Source organism: Populus trichocarpa, chromosome 5 (genome assembly GCF_000002775.5).
Source record: "Populus trichocarpa isolate Nisqually-1 chromosome 5, P.trichocarpa_v4.1, whole genome shotgun sequence".
Lineage (NCBI taxonomy): Eukaryota > Viridiplantae > Streptophyta > Magnoliopsida > Malpighiales > Salicaceae > Populus > Populus trichocarpa.
In genome coordinates this window covers 15,891,522-15,909,745 of record NC_037289.2, presented here as the reverse complement: position 1 = coordinate 15,909,745, position 18,224 = coordinate 15,891,522, and the positions used below count along the sequence as shown (strand labels likewise).

Genomic DNA, 18,224 nt, shown 5'->3' with positions numbered 1-18,224 from the left:
CGACGAAGAGCATCTTCCACCATGTTAATGTTTCATAGATGATGATCTATTACACAATCATAATCTTTGATTAATTTTATCCACCATCTTTGTCATATATTTAACTCTTTCTATGACATTAGACACTTCATGATTTATAAATATTTGAACATGAGATTGAGATTCATATAAGTAGTGCCTTTAAACTCTCAAGGCAAACACTATAATGGCCAACTCTAAGTCATGAATAAGATAATTAACCTCATGTTGTTTCAATTGCCTTAAAGCAAAGGCAAATCACTCTTCCATGCCACATCAAAACACAACCTAATCCCTTCTTTAATGCATCACTATAAACAATGAAACCTTATGAACATGAAAAAAGTGTTAACACATGAGCAGTTGTGAGTATTCCATTAAATTCCTGAAAACTTTACTCACATTCTCTTGTCCATCCCACCTTACTTCTTTCCAGATCAGCCAAGTCAAAGGGGGTTTCTATTATTGAAAACCCCTTAATAAACCTTTTATAGTAACCGGCAAGCCTAAGGAAATTTAGAATTTCTATCATATTTACAGGTATCTCCTACTCCAGCACTACTTCTACCTTCCTCGGATCTACATATATTACTTCTCCTGAGATAACATGTCCCAAAAAGACTACTTTTAACCAAAATTCACATTTGTTAAATTTGGAAAACAATTGTTGATCCCTAAAATTTTAATACATGTCTCAAATATTGCTTGTGTTACTGCTACAAGTAAGAATAGACCAGAATATCATCTATAAAAACCACAACAAATTTGTTCAAGTAAGGTATGAAGACTCTACCAATCAAGTCCACAAATATTTCCAAAGCATTCGTCAACCAAAACGGCATCATAAGAAACTCATAATGTCCACAGCAGGTTTTGAAGGTAGTCTTTGGGCTATAAGGGTAGTTCCAAACATTATATCTATAGAGACTCCAACCTCTCTTTCAAGGGTAATCCTAGCAACTCATATGGAAACACTTTAAGGAATTCCTAACTATAGGGATATTACTCAATTCTATCTTTTTTCTTTTCTAACCCCATGACATAAGCTAAATATGTCATATATCCGTTCCCTTGTTAGGAGAATTCAACTGTAGCATACCTGCCACCACCTCTAGATCAATTCTGACCTCCTCCTGGGTCATGTGATAAACTCTCCCATTGGCCCTCTCTCCATGTCCTCTGGGGGCTTCGAGGGGAAAGGAATGCGGTAGCAAACAAGATGAAGGGAAAGCTAGAGCCATCAGAGCGTCAAAAACTGATTGAGGAAGGTATGGTTTGAATATTTATCATTCTTTCGGTTTTTTTATTGCTTGTATCTGTGTAATGAATGTCCTTTCATTTTCTTCAGGAAAGAATCTGAAAGGACTTGCAACTTCGGAAGAAGACCTGGTTAAACTTACAGATGAGCTTCAGATGGAAGCACAATGTATACCTAACATGCTCATCCACATGCTCCGATTGGAGGGGAAGATAGTTCAACAGTGAGAGCGATGGTATGTAATTCTTTCAACTGCTTCCTTATATTTCATGAGTAAAATGAAACGTAGAACAAAACACAAAGACATGAATTGCTTTTTGCAACTAAAAGACCGAGCAGTTGAATTCAGTTACAAGTTTGCCAATTTTTTGTAATTATGATGTTGCATGAGATAATAGCATAATTCATTTGCAAGTATGTTGTTAGAGAAGTGTGCGTGCGTGTGTGCGAGTATGTTTGAAGGAGGGGATAATGCTGGACATCTTACAGGTTTAAGTATATTTCCCCTGAGCTCTTGTAGGCAGGCACCCCTGACTTGTTGTTACTTATGCCTGACAATTAACAGGTTTACTCTATCAAGGATAGTGATCAATGCCTCATTGGCACTGCAGAGATTCCTGTGGGAGGAATCCACATGGATGCTATCCTTGCCGAGTCACTGTTGCCATTGAAGTATGTGGCATTTTCCCATTGCTTCCGTACAGAGGCTGGCGCTGCAGACACAGCAACAAGGTATATTATCTGGCTTTATTCATTTGTATGACAGTTGTCTGATACTCTGACTAGATGCAAAGTGTCTCATATCAATACTCCATTCTTCATGGTGGGGTTCCTCCATTCAGGAATATCAGTGTTCATATTCAACTCTCATGTCTTGGCTAATTGCCAAATCATATATTCATGGCCTCGCTACTTTTGTTATATTATTGTTGATAACAGCAATCCAGTATTAAGTACTGTTTAGTTTCCTTACAAATGGAAAAATCCAATGATCATGCATCTCCTTTACACTGTCCACCTGCAGTTTGTTGCTGGCCCCGCTTTTTCAAACACCACTTGTCTCCTTGTAGTTATATGCTGGCTTGGTGAATTGCCAGGCCGCCAAATTTATTCAAGGCCTTGATAGTTTCTACTTGGTTGAATCTTCATGCCTTTTTATTAAAAGCACGAGAGATATGAAATAGACGTGAGTGCACTGAATTAGTTGGGCAGCAGAAGGTGCGTTGGATGTAACCATTATTGGCGATGACATTCGTCTTCATCAAGCCATTAATTTTCAACAAGCAGCAAGCACAAGGCTACAGAATGGCAGAGCTTGGAGTTGACACCAAGCCTGGCTTTCATCCTTGTAGCTTGGAGGAAGAATTACAACATCAGAGGTTGGTAAATGAAGAAAGAAGAATTACAACTTCAGGTGTTGATAATTGGAGGCATTCTCTAAATTGAGTTTTTATATTGTAGCGTCATATCTTGATTTGTTTATACCACAAACCACATTATAGCGAGCACCCGCGTGGCGTGGGACAACGAGGAGAATCGCAAACTAGAAACATGGATGTAGTGTTCCAAGCAGCTGAAATCACAGAGTCATTTCATGGTTTGAATCAAGTGGGAAGCTTGAAAACATCACTGCTTACAAAATTGTGAGAAGCATTAATAATTGCGCGTGGTGGAACAGTTGATGGCTCCTTGAAAATGCAAATCGTCTGCGCTATAACTTGAGTTTGCTCAACTCAATCTTTCGGACAGGATATGTATATGCTTCATAATTGATTTGTTGGCCCATGGAACTTAATTTAGTGAGAGTAGTTATCAGATCGACCTGCAAGAAAATCAATTCCAAGACCGTAATTAGAACAGATCTAGAGGCAACATAAATTTGGAAATGCGAGGATTTAACGGTACATAATAGCATCAAATTCCCTCTGCTCCTCCATAGCAAGAACTACATCGCATAATTTCAAATTAGGCAGGTTCAATTGATTGGGATCCCTGTTGAGAATTATCAACTGACCTCATAATCTGTCTGAGACACTGTTTCTCGGCTACGTTGGTACTTCTGAACCCATGGTGTAACATCTGGATCAGTTGCCAGTAAGGCCTCTGTTGCTGCTTGATCAGGACCCAAGAACGCAGACATAACAGCTAGCTGGTCAACCAGGGAAGGAACAGAATTGGATCAGCGACCATCTATAGGTGTCTTTCCAAAGTGAAATTTCCTGTCTTTTTAGAAGGTTGTGAGCTCGTGATCCTTAATATATTTGTTGAAAGCATACCTGGCGGGGACCAAAGCCAATAGATGAGAACTTGTCTTTCATTTCTTGGACTGTGGCTTTCTCCCACTGGGGAACCCTCCCTTCTGGATCTGGCTCTTGGGAATCTGTCCTTCCGAATTGTCTATCAAACAATCCCCACTATAAGAACAACAACAATTGTTGGGATTAATTGCTTATCACTATAACTTGCTTTTATTGATAATAGACACACACCCTTTTGTAGGTCGGATGATAGGAAAAATGATGAAATATCTACTTCTATCTGTATGTATTTACGAGAACTCATTTGAGCATAATTGCAGTCATCGTAATGTTCCTTTTTACACAAGGATCTCCCTAACCTTTCTGCATACTATAACTCTTATGTAGCCACTGTTTTACACCTTGACTTTAATAATAAGGCTGGTTCAGAGGTAGAGTTGCCAATATTTTATATATCCTGGTGCAAATTAAAACTGTCCACAACACAGCCAAATTAGAAACACTAACCTGTCCACTGGATCCATATGCGGAGTACAATAAGCTTCCTTTCTGTTCATTACCGCCACACTTGCGGATGGCAGAAGCCAGAAATGTAGCCTTAACAGCACTTTGTCCTGCAGAGAACAAACAAAATTGAGTCAGGGACATTGGTCTTCTCTGTTGATGAATTAAATTCTGTTCATCTGTACATAAACTAGGTCATGCAATAAGGCCAGAGTATGCAGCACGGCATAAATTTGGGATTATTAATGTGTATAACCTGCATACGGGATAAGATCTGCAAAAGAGATGGGTCCACCCTTGGAATATGAATCAATCTCCTCCTTCGCTTCCTCTATTAAATTCAACGCGGCAGAAAGTCCCTTATTTTCAGGTCTGCTTATCTCTGAACTTCAGGTGGGAAAAAAGGAGAAGAAAATTAAGACAACATTCAGGCAAGGAGGTAAGTTATTGCTTCAAAAAGCAAAAGGGACTTCAATCAAGAAGCAGGGATTACTTCAGACAATAATTTACAATTCTGCAACCTAAGCAGGTGTTCTAATTTACTTAAGCATCCAAAAACCAGGAACAGCGAACATCACAGATCGTGATATAAGCGTGCTGACAGGATGCTTCACAAAGAACCTGTAGGAGGTTCTATTTGCTCATTCCTCAGTGAATAATCATAATCAATTGGGAGTTGATGCTTGCAGTGCGTATGCAAATGTATGAGACCCAGTTTCTCTACATGCTAGAGGAAGAGGAAAGTGTAAACTTTCACACATTGATAAATCAGTGTACAAACTCATAAAAGATGATAACTTCATAACTGAAATACCTGAATCGTATGGATCCATTTGGGCCCCCAGATTTTGTAGCCTGCAAACTTAATCAGGAATTAATCAGCGCATTTCTTTCGACTTTTACCTTTAGTTGAGGACTTCCATAGCAATCATATAGGAATTCAATAGGTGAAGGAATTTGTCTGACCTTATCATAAGTAATGGCATCATTCAGAGCCAGAGTTAGAATGTATGGTACAAGTTCAGGTTTGCCCTGAAACAAATATCAACGGAATAGTGATCAAAAAACCATCAAAGCACGATGTAGATATTTCTATCCATTTTATAGAACTGCAGAACAACTACTTGATAAAAAGATAGCATAAAGGCAAGGTTGTGTGGTTCACCTTTATAGCTGCGAAAAGGGTCTGCCTTATGCTGGCTGTGAGAAAGAAGATGCAACATCAACTGAGCAAACTGTAGCTGATTGAGCATGCTTGGAAATGTTGAGATTAGGGAACTCACACTGAAACTCAGAACGCTGCCTGCGTTGGATCAAATCAGCAGCACTAGCCATTTCAACAAATGATCCTGAGCTTGCTAGCAATTCCTAAGTTTACAGCAAAACAGGTTAGAAACTCATCATCACATCATTCTACATTATGGATTTCCAATATATAAAGGATGCGTCAAAATACAACCATTAACATCAACATTCCACAAAATCAAAATGAGAGAATATTATAACTGAAATATTTCAGATATCACCTTTTTATTTATATTTTTTTCTGAGCAGGAAAAAAAAAGGCAATTAAATTGTATATCTCATAAATCAACAATGTTTCGAATGTAGGATTAGTGTCATCTGACCATGTATACCAAAACAACACACTAATGTATCTCCTTTGAAATAGAATCAAGAAGTGGATGGTCAAGTTTGCATAGAATGTGAATGCCAAATCCTTGAGCAATGAAAGGGAAGTGTTATTTCTCTCTTACCATGCCAACAGCAGCACCAAAGCATTTCAAAACTTCTCTTCGCCGTAGAACATTCTCACCAGGGACATCAGTGTCCATTTTATGACAACGAATTGCGACCTGATCAATATTTAGCCAAAAGGCAAAAGAGAGAAAAATAAACGATTCCATTTTCTGTAGCATTCCCAGCCAAGATGAAACTGAAGCAACATTTCAAGAGAACTTACAGCATGAGAAGGACATCTAATGGTAGGAGTAGTAGAGATGGTTAAAGAAGGGACACTAACCAAAGAGGGGAGGGTTGATAGGAAAGAAGCACCCATAGTTGCCTCCACAGTGTAACCTCTGTGCTTTCGAGCTTCTAAAAGACAAACAGAAGGCTCTTCCGTTTCGTAGAGAGAGGTAACAAGATTATGTGTGCCTACGTGGCTATACCTATACATGTGGAGTGGGCATGAGTGTTCGTGAGGAGATATGTGGATATCCTATCTTCTTTTCATTGGTTACCGACCCGGTTCGCCGACCCATTTTCTTTCTTTGTTTTTTTTTTTTTTAAGTAGAAAGAATGACAGCCTGCATATGCCGTCGCTCTCTTCCTTCATTTGTGGGGTTAATTATTTAGTACTTTAGAAGTCCAAAGATCATTTTCGTTGTTCGGTTTACCATGCAAGGATAAAGATTATTGCAAAAGAAGGAGGAGAGGTGGACGACAATCGGGAGAAAAGATAGTAATTGTTTTCACTTTTATTGCATTGAATGACGATGAATCGAATACATGCATCGAAGAAAAGGATGTTACTATAGAGATCCAATGATAATCGTATCCCTAACTTCCTTCTAATCTGACTATTTAAATTGTCCTCTTGAAAAATGAAAATTGCTTTTGGTTGATGGAATGAAAGGCCCCTTCTCTTCCCAACATAATCTGTGCCTGCACTGGCACCGAATAGCAGCAGCGTCCATTTGCTTTGTATCTTCATGCATGCCTCCACCCACCTAAACTCGAGATATACACAATCCGCATACCTAACACTGATTCTGGCACAGCCGGCTTGTACTATCAATGGATAGTGAATGATTAAATTTGCCACTATCCTCCCGCACTTGGATCTTGAAGAGAATTGTTCTTCAGCATCTAAACTAACTTGTTATGATAGAGGTGTTCAGATTCTGGGATTGCCCCTGACATAAACAATCTGGTAAAGGATTTACATAAAAAGCTTCTTCTGAACGAAACCTATCTGTGCCCTTTGTTCCAGAAATGGGGCCTTTCCTCTTCCTTGGGGAGCCTTGCCTATGCAACCAACATGAGAAACAAAATTTAAATTAGTGGATTCTATTTTCAAATCTTTATAGAATGCTGACCCGTCAAGATAATGGCCATGGAAGATAACCTCAAAATCTCACAAAACGAGCAGTAGTTTCCCAGTGCCACCCAATTGTGGCTGCACAATATTAACTATACCTCACCTCTTCTCCCAGAAAAGCAGTGCCCATGGGTAACTCAGCTGTTGAAGATGTTTTTGGGTATTAATTGTGATTATAATGCTTAAGAATACATACCGTTTTCTGTGGCTTTCAATGACATGGTCTGATAAATATTTGCCTTCTTTCAGTTTTCCCTGCTCAATTTTATCAAACAGACGAACAAGTGCTTTCCTAAGGGACAAAAAAAAAGAAAATGCTCAGTGCAAAGAAATTGATCAAAATAAGCTAAAATATATATAAGAATATCCCATACCTGTCCGGGGAAATTGTTCTTCTATGTCCAAGAAAGCGACGATGACCTTCGACTGCCCTTGCCATGTTTCCAGAGTATGTCGGCATGAATACATCACTTTCAACAGATACAATATAGTCAAGCGCAGCCAGCTGAGACAAGTGATTGGTAAATGGTTCAAGCTCCTCAAAAGATGCCAACGTTTCCTGCAAGATGTTTAAAGGACATGCTAGTCATAGAGCAACACACTTGAAAAATTAGCAGCTCTCACTCATCCCGGCCCAACTTCCCGCACCAAAAAGAAAACAAAATCAGCACTTATAGACAGAATACAGAGAATATTCATGTATGTTTACAAGTCTCCATGCAAGCATAAGTATATGTGCACTGTGATTGACAACAAAAAGGCACATAGAAAGAGAAGGAAGGAGATTTGTCAATTTTCCAGACTTGGATACAACTTGATTACAAACACTATTCCAAAAATTACTTCTTATATGATGAATGGGTTAAAAGTATTATACATGGCATCCCCTCGTAATCTGCCTTCTAAAATAAACTACTATTTTGATTATCCACAAAAAACAATGAACACAAAAACAGCATACAAAATGCACAAGGCATCGTCAATGCAAGCAATTGCACTCATCATTAGTTGTGTAGATGGACTAGGGTGTATCCTTAGATGTGAGGAGTGAATTTTTTTTAATTTTTTTTTTTCAATCTTATGGTTTTCCTGAAGTATAAAATTTTTCATTGCTCTCACAGCAAGGCCTTTGAAAAGATATTTATCTATAGGTTAACAAAACTAACAATAACAACAATTAACTTATACAGAGAAAACATGGAAAAGTTATAAAGTAAAGCCAAAACTCGAACCTTGCGCATCAACATAGGATATCGGGATTGTAGATCACCCATATGTGAATCACCTCCATATATCTCTCCTGCGGCAATGTAGATAGGGGTATTTGATGGGTAACCAAGAGCAGATAGAAATATTGCAGCCTCCTTTGGAGTTAAGGGGCAAAAACCCTTGGATCTCTGCTCCCTGGGATCAATATCCTTCACTTTCCAGTTATCATTTGCGTCTCTTCATGTCACATAAAATACATAAGCAAAAAAGCCCGAACATTGAATTGAATTCATTATCACATAAGCAGCAAAAATACCGTATCATTTTTAGTTCATTTGCTTCAGCAGGAGACAAATCATGTGTACATCCACTGAAGGCAAGCATGTCCTTCTCATATCGTAAGTGCAGGGAAATATAAGGACCATATGACCTCATGCGGTCCACCAACAACTACAATGCCAATGTGACTTGAAATCATATCATTGCACATACAAGAAATCAACAAGAGCAAAAATATCTAGCTATTTTCACCTTTCCCATTGCTTCAATTTGAGGTGCAAAACGGAGGGCTTCATAACAGGCACGGCAACGCAGCTTCTGAATATCAGGAGGGAGATTGTTATTTGCTAGGCGAGAGTCAGTCTTGGCAGCCCGAATAACCTGTGAAAACAAATTTATGTTAGGAAGATTGTGTTAGAATTTCAATAATAAATGAGAGTAAAACCAGCAGATTGCAATCATAAATACCAAGTGAAACTTCCAATTGATATACCTTATAATCAGCCCACATGCTTGCTATCTCTTCCTGGTAGTAGTCCATACCAGACCAGCTTTTAAAATATTTAACTGCTTTCATAGAACTACCTATTTCCTTGGGAAGCTTTTTAATGACTTTCACATCATTAGCTAGAGCATTGATAAAATGATCTTCATCAAAGACATCTGAAAAGTTGCTGCAAAAAAAGAACAACGAACAAAGAAAGAAAGAGCTATGGCATCATGACATGAAAGGGCCCAACAACTTGAAATTTTCACTGATCTAAAATTACCTGGAATCTTGCCAATATGACTTTTTATCTAGTTTTGGAACAACAAGAGTGGCATTTATGATATGTGCAATAGCTACCATATCACATATCTGCAATTCAAGAAAGACAGTGTTTCTCAACCCCAGTACAAAAACACAAGAACCAATAAAAAAAAAAACACAAATTATTGTTGCCTTAATAAATTGTACCATAGAGCACAGCACAACTACATACATCTTCCAGGATAACATAGAAACAGAATAAGAATTTGGGAGGCCTAACAAATAGCGTAGTGTAATAAAATTTCAGAATTTCAAACACAGCCATTGTGATTGACAAACTTAAGTAGTCATGGATATCGACACTGTAAATTTTTATAAAAGATAGACGGTAGATAAGTACCCCAGCTCGCATCTGGTTGAGCCCTCCATTTGTATGAGCTAGAAGGTAACCTCTCGACTCTGAAGGAGCTGAGAAACAGTAGGTAAAGCAGAAATAAGCAAACAGGAAAATGTTTTTAAAAGAAGCAAATCAATATGAAATTAAAGCCAAACTTACAAGTATAGTTAGGACTAGGTTGAGTACAAGGCAAATAATTGCGATTTGGTGGAGGCTTCCATAGTTTGGTACAGTTGGGGTTCCGATCAGAACACTGTCAAGTCTAAAGGAGTGAAAACATGAAAGATGCATGACTGACTGCTTAGAATAAAGAAAAACATAAACACTTATGACGCTGAATCCACAGCTACACACAGACTAATCCCAAATTGTTTCCTCACCATACTTTTCATTTCTGTTAAATTTCATCAATGAATCAGAATTCAAAAAAAAAAAAAGTGCTTGAATTGGAAAATATATTGGAATGAATTGCATGTAATAAGACCTGGTGGGATGAGAGAGGGCCTTTGTATACATTGGGAGGAGTGATCTCACTGGTCCAGCTCTGTTCTTGCTCTTTGCCCAATATCTTGTCTCTGATTTCAATTTGCTACAGATAATATATTTTTATTGTTAAAAAAAATTGTATGAACTAAAATCCCACCAATTATTGTTCCAAAAAAGAAAAAATAAAACTAACGCAGTTAGTACAAAAATAAATCACATCCAAGAATTAGAAGGCTAAGATATCTATCTTTCAAGCACATTAGGCCACAGTTAACGGATTTCGAAAAAGAAGTAACAGAAACTTTAGAAAGTAGAAGAAACCCTAATTCTAACACTAAAAAGGGAAAAAAGAAAATCAGGTGAGTGTGGAATTACTTACGGGATGAGGAAGCCTGTAAGGATCAGGGAGTTTAGAGTAAGGAGGGAAAACATGTAAGTGTACGGAGAGGAGGGCCATCATCGCTATCGTGCATATGGCGCATGATAGCATCTTCCTCATCAAACCCACGGTCTTCCATCTTCGCTTCTGCATCATCTTCTTCGCTACTTTTTCTTTCTTGGTGTTTATTTCCAGTCTCTCTTTCCCTTTCTATCGCTGTTTTTTTTTTTTTTTTCTAAGAGTTAGAAAAGAAGAAGAAGAAGAAGAGGTTAATGAAGGAGCAATGGGTATCAATGGCCATTAAAAAGAAAAGAAGAAAGAAGGATCAATGAAAGAAAGAAAGGTAAAGGAGAGTTTGTGTCTGTGTGTAGCAGTCGGCTGTGGTAGTAAAGTAAAGAGGGGGGTTTGCTTGGGGAATATCTTTTTTTTTTTTTTGTTTTTTTTTTTTTTGCGCTGTCAGTGGAGACAGATTGGATCCTCTAGGATGGAATTAAAAATTATGTTTAATATTATAATATTATGTTATAGTTATTTTTAAAATATTTTTTTATTTAAAAATAGATTAAAATAATTTTTTAATTTTAAATATTTATTTTTAAAATCAGTATATTAAAAAAATAAAAAAATTCAAACTTTTTAAAAGAATACTTTTAAAAATTAAAAACAAAAATGCGCTAAAATTATTTAACTGTTTATCTTTCTTCCCACCCATAAATCTTTTTTAAAAAAAAAAAAAAAGAAAAAGCAGAAGAAGAAGCTTCTCTTATTCACAGACAAATAAAAATCACCGTTATGATGGTTGTGTAAAAAAAAAAGGTTAATTATAATACTCTTTCATCTAAATGAAAAAAAAAAAAATATATATATATATATATATATATATGAATTTTTACGATGCACGTTCGTAAATTGATGGACCATTAATTTTTTATTTTTTTATTTTGTTTTTACAATTAATTTTGTTTGGTCATTATGTAAATGTAAAAATGTCTGATTTCCATTTATTTATTTCGCCCAAACCAACAAAAAGCTGTATAATTCGGGTTGGGTGGATCGAATTGTGGATCTCAAGAAGAGTTGCATTGAATGAAAGAGGATGGCATGCATGTGCACATCATTTTCTGAAGTCACTGCTTGCATTCACACTCGATGCAGCTAACTGTTCACTTGGATCTTAGCCTTCCCTTCTAAGGTTGAGAATAAATTCGAAAAACTTATTGGGCTGATAAAACCAAAAAAAAATAATTAGAAAAAAAATCAAATTAACCGATTAAAAAAACAAAGAAAATATCGATTTAATTCGGTTTTAGTTTCAAAAGTCTAAAATCAATTGAATCAGATCAGTTTAACTAGCATTTTGAAAATAAAAATGTATAAATATTAAATTTTCTTCGCAACCTAAAAGTATCCCCTAAGATTTCTCTCTATCTCTCATCTCTTCCCACCATGTTCTAACCCTAAATTAAATTCAAATGCAGTCGCCCACGCTCTCTTGTCGTCTCTTTGTCTCTCATCTATTTCTCATTCTCTCTAGCCTCCATTGCTAGTCATTGCCTCTCTATCCTCCACACGGTCGTCGATCACTATCTCTCTGGCCTTTATCATTGATCCTCTCGAATACTTTGTTTTGAATCTGGGGTTCTTTCCTCTCAAGTTGTTTGTTCTCTCTCGCCTAGGTTACTTCTTGTTCATACAGTGTGTTTAATGAATCTACAGAGTTATATAAAAAAAAATGAGAGAGGTTATAACTTGATGATAATTTTTAAAAGGACATTTAAATGAAGGAAATATTTTCACTATTTCAAAAGTAGTCATCACTTTATGTTTATTTACTTCAATCAAATTACATGTACTAATCAATAATGATTTATTTATAGGATAAAGTCATTATATAATCGAAAAAAGATGAGAATCTTATTCAAGTTCTATGTTTTCCTTGATTATTGTTATTTGTTTTGTTTCATTATGAGATGTTGTTGTTTGTTGTTGCCCTGATTCTCCTCATATTTTATAAGGTGTTTGTGAGGGTCTTTATGAGGTTAAGTGAAAGTAACCCTAGGTATACAAGTTACTTTATGGAGGTTGATTTAAGGGGCAATAAAAAAAAACATAGAGCCACCTAATTTGGAGGATTAAGAAAATACTAGACCTTTGATGAAGTTACTTAGGATCTTCATGATTACATTAAGATTTTTTGGTTCATTGCATGATACATCAAATCTTTTTTATAATGAATTGATTTATATACGCACCAACATATCATAACTACTTAAAAGTAGAGATAATATTTTAAGAGGAATAACAAAGAACATGATGTTAAAGTTTGAGAAGTACTACGAAAATGAAAAAGATTAAAAAAAAATTTATATGTGGCTATTGTCTTGTATCCACATTTCAAGTTGAAATATGAGGGATTCTATTTTAGTGACTTGTATGATGATGACAAATCATAATTGCTAACAAATAAGGTGAAAGATACTTGGGTGAGCTTGTATGATTTTTATTTGAAAGTTCTTAAAATGAAGGATGATTCTAGACATCAATAAGATGTTAATGCTAGTGATGACATATAGGTAGATGATATACCAAACACTTTGGCTCGATTACAAAAAATATTTAGAGGAAGAAGATAGTGTTGAGAGTAGACAAAAGGTTGAGAGGTATTTGTTAACGATTGTGAGGATCCTAATGATGATAAGTTAGAAGTCTTGGGTTGGTGGAAGTACAATGCTTCGAAATATAAGATCTTTTTGAAGGTTTAAAAACATGTGCTAGCTATTCTTGTATCGACAACGGCTTTCAAATCAGCCTTTAGCACTGACAACTATATATTCAATAAATCTTGAAGTTTTTTGTTCTCTAGCAACAGTCCAAGCAGTTGTTTATTGTTAAAATTGGTTACATTATATACTAATTCCAATTAACATTAGAATCTTATAAAATTACACTTTTTTATTTTATGATTTATTAATTAACGCATTTTCAATCTAACATGTTTAATTTGTTATTTATAGATTTTGGTTAAAAATTGCATATAACAACGAATGATAATTAATTAAAAAATTAAGGGTATTTGCTTGTAACTAACTTTGATTTTTCTGAATGTGTGGCATGACAAATCATTAGGGCAAAAATATATTTAATTTGCTATTTTTGTATTCTTTTATTATTGTTGATTTTCTTGTCATGCATACAAAGACGATATTTATGATATTTAGCAAGCTTGTTATGTGAAGCATAAGCAATGATTGGTTAGAATGGATGAAGATATCACCTTAGCTTAGAACATGTATGGTATGTCTGTATAACTTATATGAAACCTTTTTGCTTCTACTTTGTTGTTGGCAGTGACATACCATCCCTTCATGTCCTTAGCTTGGCTTTTGATAGATAATGAAAAACTGAGTTGGCTTTATGGATCAATGTGTTTGTTTATAAAAAACTGTAGTTTCTTTTATTGTTATTGTTTGTGTTAGTGTGTTTGTTCATGGGATAAAACCATGAGAACTATCACATTATTGTGAATAGCTCCTATAAATTTTTTTTAAAAAAATCAATTGAAAGATAAAAGGGAAATTGGGCAATTGAAATAGGCCTTTTCCATCAATTAAAAAGCTTTTAAGAGCCCATAAAAAGTTAAAAAAAAAACTCGACAAAAAAAATATTATTTTTTTAATTTTTACAAAATAAATTTAACCGAGTTAAACTAAACCTGATCGGTTTGAATTAGTTTTTGATTCAGCATGATTCTAAAACTAAAAAATTGGTTTGATTATTATTTTCAAACAAAAAAAAATATTCACCCTTATTCTTTTTCTTTGTTAATTTTAACGCTACATAATTCCTTTAAAAGAAAAATTCAAGCACGCATAGATACACTTAAGTCTTGATCGGAGCATTTATAGCCTCTCCTGAATTGATGTGCACATTTCATTTATGAAAAACAATTAACAATATGATAGTAACAAAAAGTAACATATTTTTTAATTGAATATATTTTGCCGTAACTCAATTTTTAGCCACTAATTTATTTATGTCAAGAAATGATAATAAAAAAAGGATTGGAGAGTGAAAATGATGAAAAAGAAAGGGAAGGGTAAGATTTTAGAGAACCAATTAATATAATAAAGGAAGAAAATTAGAAAAATTGATTTTTAACTTAATGATAATATTTTATTGTGATTAAGAAGGAAATAAATAGTTTTTTTTTTAGCTTAATGGTATTATTTGATTGCAACTAAAGAAGGAAATAAAGAGATTTAGTCCGGCTAACGATGAACAAATCGGCATTTTAATAAAATTAGCAAAAGTTTAGGATTTTCATAAATGAAAATAAAATAAGAAATGTTAAGAAACAATAGTTATGGAAAAGGAGAAATTCTTACACATTTAAAGTGATATTTTCATTAAAGAAAAAAAAACTATATTCTTCACTTAGTTTTTAGTTTCTTTCTTAATCAAATACAACAATATCAATAAATAAAGCTTTTAATAATTTGTTTTTTTTTCTCTATTTTAAAAAAACAACTCGTTAAATTCTAAACTTTAATAACTTTATAACACTTTACATCTTCTATTGTTCGATAAAAAAAAAAAATCTATAAAACATAAATAGGATTATTTACATAGTTTTTCCCAATGACTAAATAGCTAATCAAACCAAGGGAATGTAAAAAGAATCTATAAAACATAAATAGGATTATTTACATAGTTTTTCCCAATGACTAAATAGCTAATCAAACCAAGGGAATGTTGACATGTCCAAACAAGAAAATGGGGCATTGCACTTGAGAGTCTAGCTGCTGTGGTCAATCGTGTGACTTGTTCCGCCCCCGTCCCGGGTTCGACCCTCTATGTGCACGCCTGTCACCCCCGCGGTGCCTTACCTGCTATTGGGCTTGCAGGATATCCAGTGGGCCGTGGGAAATAGTCGTGGTGCGCGTAAGCTGGCCCGGACACCCCACGTAAATCAAAAAAAAAAAAAAAAGAAAATGGGGCCTTGGAATGTCAGGTGACCCCAAAAACAATGGATGGATTTTGCAAGAAACAAATGTTAGCTACATACACTGTCACCATCCGGGAAAATCCAAGCAATTATACGTAGCTGATAAAGTTAAATTTACTCTTGGGAGAAGACAAAATAATATAACAACATACATCTCTTGGGAGTTTGTGCTTAAACAAATGCCATTAAGGTCTCGTGACATCCGGCCTCTCTTCTTTTCTTGTCACATCCTACTTGCTCGTGGCACCGCTGCCGGGATCCTCTCCTCACACCACCGAATTCAGTAGTGTGCCCCCAAGATTTCTAGTATATTTAGCTAGCGTTGGTTGTTTTTTATTTTAAATTAAATTTTTAAATCTTTTAACCTATTGATATTACAAATAAATAAAGATATTATTTTTATATTAAAACTACTTTTATTTGTTAAAAATAAATAATGCTACTTTTGACGTGTTTAGTGGTTTTGGTTTAATTTGATGATGATATTATTGTAGTTACCGCTTTTTTTATGTGTCACACGTGGCAAGAGATCCCCTCTAGGTTAATTAATATAAATTATCTGCACAGCGAAGATCAAGTGGGTCCATTGTCATTCACGTTGTCGGGAAAACTAATGTCAGCAAGAAAAGAACAAGTCACGAGCGGAGGACAAGACCTTTATTAGCCTTGAAGTCGAAGGAGATGAATTTTGGTCGCATGCGGGGGACAATCGAGAAAGCTTTGCAGATGATTAAGCCCAATCCAGTCCTTTTTACTCTCTTTTTTCCTCTGACTTGTATATAATAAAAATAATACCATAATTATTTTCATGTTATTGTTTTCACCTTCCACTGCACACAGAAAAAACAACAATTGTTCTTACCTCTTTTTTATTCGAAAATACCAAAAAATAACATTCAATAAAGGCTCCGAAAAAATAATTAAAAAATCATCTTGAATAAAAATAAATCTTGAAACCCAATTTACCTATCCCATAAAATAAAGATTAAAACCACCTTAATGACACCTCTTTTTATTTGAAATATAGAAAACACCAAGTTTGGTTGGTGTTCATGAAATAAGTCTAACAAATTAAAGTTTTGAATCAAAATGTATATTTATCAAACTAAAAGGATGAAAATAGCATTTGACAAAAATATGAAGGCAAGATTTAAGAAAAAAAATGTGGCTTTTTTTATTCTCAATTTCATTTTAAGTCTCTCTATTCTTAATTATCAACAAAAAATGAAATCAGTTTTTTTTTTAACAAAATCGAACATCAACTTAATATCGAGATATTTTTTCAACATCACGAAAACCCCATATTAAGTAAATCGAATCAAACTATCAAGCTCAAACTCAAATCAACTCAATGCAAAGGAATCAAATTAAAAAAAAAAGAGATTATATGTGACGCGAAGCTCTGATATCAAGTTTGAGAATAATGATGAAAAAGGATCACATAAAACTCTAATTTAAAATTTTATTAGTAAATATTTTCTGTTCATGTAGATGATGCGAACTTCGTGATTACATAGTCATGCAACTCACAAGAAAATTGACAATGAATCCCGGAAAGTTGAAACTAGTTTGATAGGAGTGAGACACAATAAAAACCTATCGTAAGACACCAACATTATTGGAATAAGAACCTGAACCCTACAGATTTCAATTTGCGAACGAGAAGTATAAGAAAGACGCTAAAAAGCTAATTATTCTTTGATAAGTCAATTTAGTTTGTTAAAGAACAAAAGAATGCGAGAAATCCTCTCAATACTCATGAACAATAGTTTGGCAACAATATTGATCATAAACTGAATAAAAAATGTCTTACAAGGAGTTTCTATACTCCAAAAAAAAGTACTATAATGAATCTATCTAGTGGGCTGAATTAAACTCACTTACAAAATTGACCCAAAATAGATGATTAAACTTGAAATCCTAAAGAAACAATTAAGCCCAAATAAGCTTTAGGCTATAGCTAAAAACAATTAAAATCAAATATAAGTTAAGCCCAAACAAGCATTGAGTTATAGCTAAAACAACTAAGACCAACTAAGCCCATAAAACAACAAACTCAATGTTTAAACAACTAAACCCATAAAAACCAAGGTTGTCATGACTTTTGTCAGTCTAAAAGAAATTTTAAATCTCAAACAATAAGTTTATATAAGTTGTCAAATTTTAGAGAACAAAAAAAAAAGCAAGAACAAGTATGATCCCCTACTTAAATAATTTGTAGTAGTTGTCTTTTATTTTCTTAGAAACAAGGAAAAGTTGCCGCTTGCAATCTCTTGGAATTGAGGGAGAATCTATCAATGAACGTCCTCTTCTCTACCACTTATTTATCCCCCAAAGCACCAGGAAACTTCCTTATTTGTAGCTAAACAATCCTTGTAGAATATGAATTGATGTTGACCTCTCTTCCTTAGTAACTTTGGAATCTTTGTTGATTTTGTATTCCTTGTAGCACATGGAATCCTTGTAAAAATATAAAAGTAATATGTTGTCATATATGTCTTCTAATAAAATAAGGAATCCATGCCAAACATAGAATCCAAAAACCATAAGAAAAGATAATCCCAAACCAATTAGGGA

The 18,224-nt window shown here is 34.7% G+C and overlaps 2 protein-coding genes across 3 annotated transcripts; both read right to left on the bottom strand.

The window, feature by feature from the left end:
- Positions 1-2,691: 2,691 nt before the first annotated feature.
- On the bottom strand, positions 2,692-6,232 carry LOC7468886 (thylakoid lumenal 29 kDa protein, chloroplastic). 2 transcript variants are annotated; one of them, XM_002306529.4, is made up of 11 exons: positions 6,002-6,232; positions 5,796-5,894; positions 5,322-5,406; positions 5,204-5,238; positions 5,005-5,070; positions 4,853-4,893; positions 4,295-4,425; positions 4,042-4,148; positions 3,553-3,690; positions 3,291-3,425; positions 2,692-3,098 (listed from the first exon to the last, which is right to left on the bottom strand). In XM_002306529.4, exons 1-11 carry the CDS (start codon positions 6,215-6,217, stop codon positions 2,988-2,990), a joined length of 1,164 nt encoding a protein of 387 aa, XP_002306565.2. In that variant the 5' UTR covers positions 6,218-6,232; the 3' UTR covers positions 2,692-2,987. The 2 variants fall into 2 exon arrangements, with proteins under 2 accessions (XP_002306565.2, XP_024457448.1); XM_024601680.2 differs by having other exon boundaries at positions 6,062-6,232.
- Positions 6,233-6,497: 265 nt separating this feature from the next.
- Positions 6,498-11,036, bottom strand: LOC7468885 (O-fucosyltransferase 7). The gene is made up of 12 exons (XM_002306528.4): positions 10,643-11,036; positions 10,262-10,366; positions 9,937-10,030; positions 9,781-9,848; positions 9,400-9,488; positions 9,123-9,303; positions 8,882-9,010; positions 8,667-8,800; positions 8,374-8,587; positions 7,516-7,700; positions 7,338-7,433; positions 6,498-7,068 (listed from the first exon to the last, which is right to left on the bottom strand). The coding sequence occupies exons 1-12, from the start codon at positions 10,796-10,798 to the stop codon at positions 6,915-6,917; spliced, it is 1,605 nt and encodes a 534-aa protein (XP_002306564.2). The 5' UTR covers positions 10,799-11,036; the 3' UTR covers positions 6,498-6,914.
- Between the last annotated feature and the right edge of the window lie 7,188 nt (positions 11,037-18,224).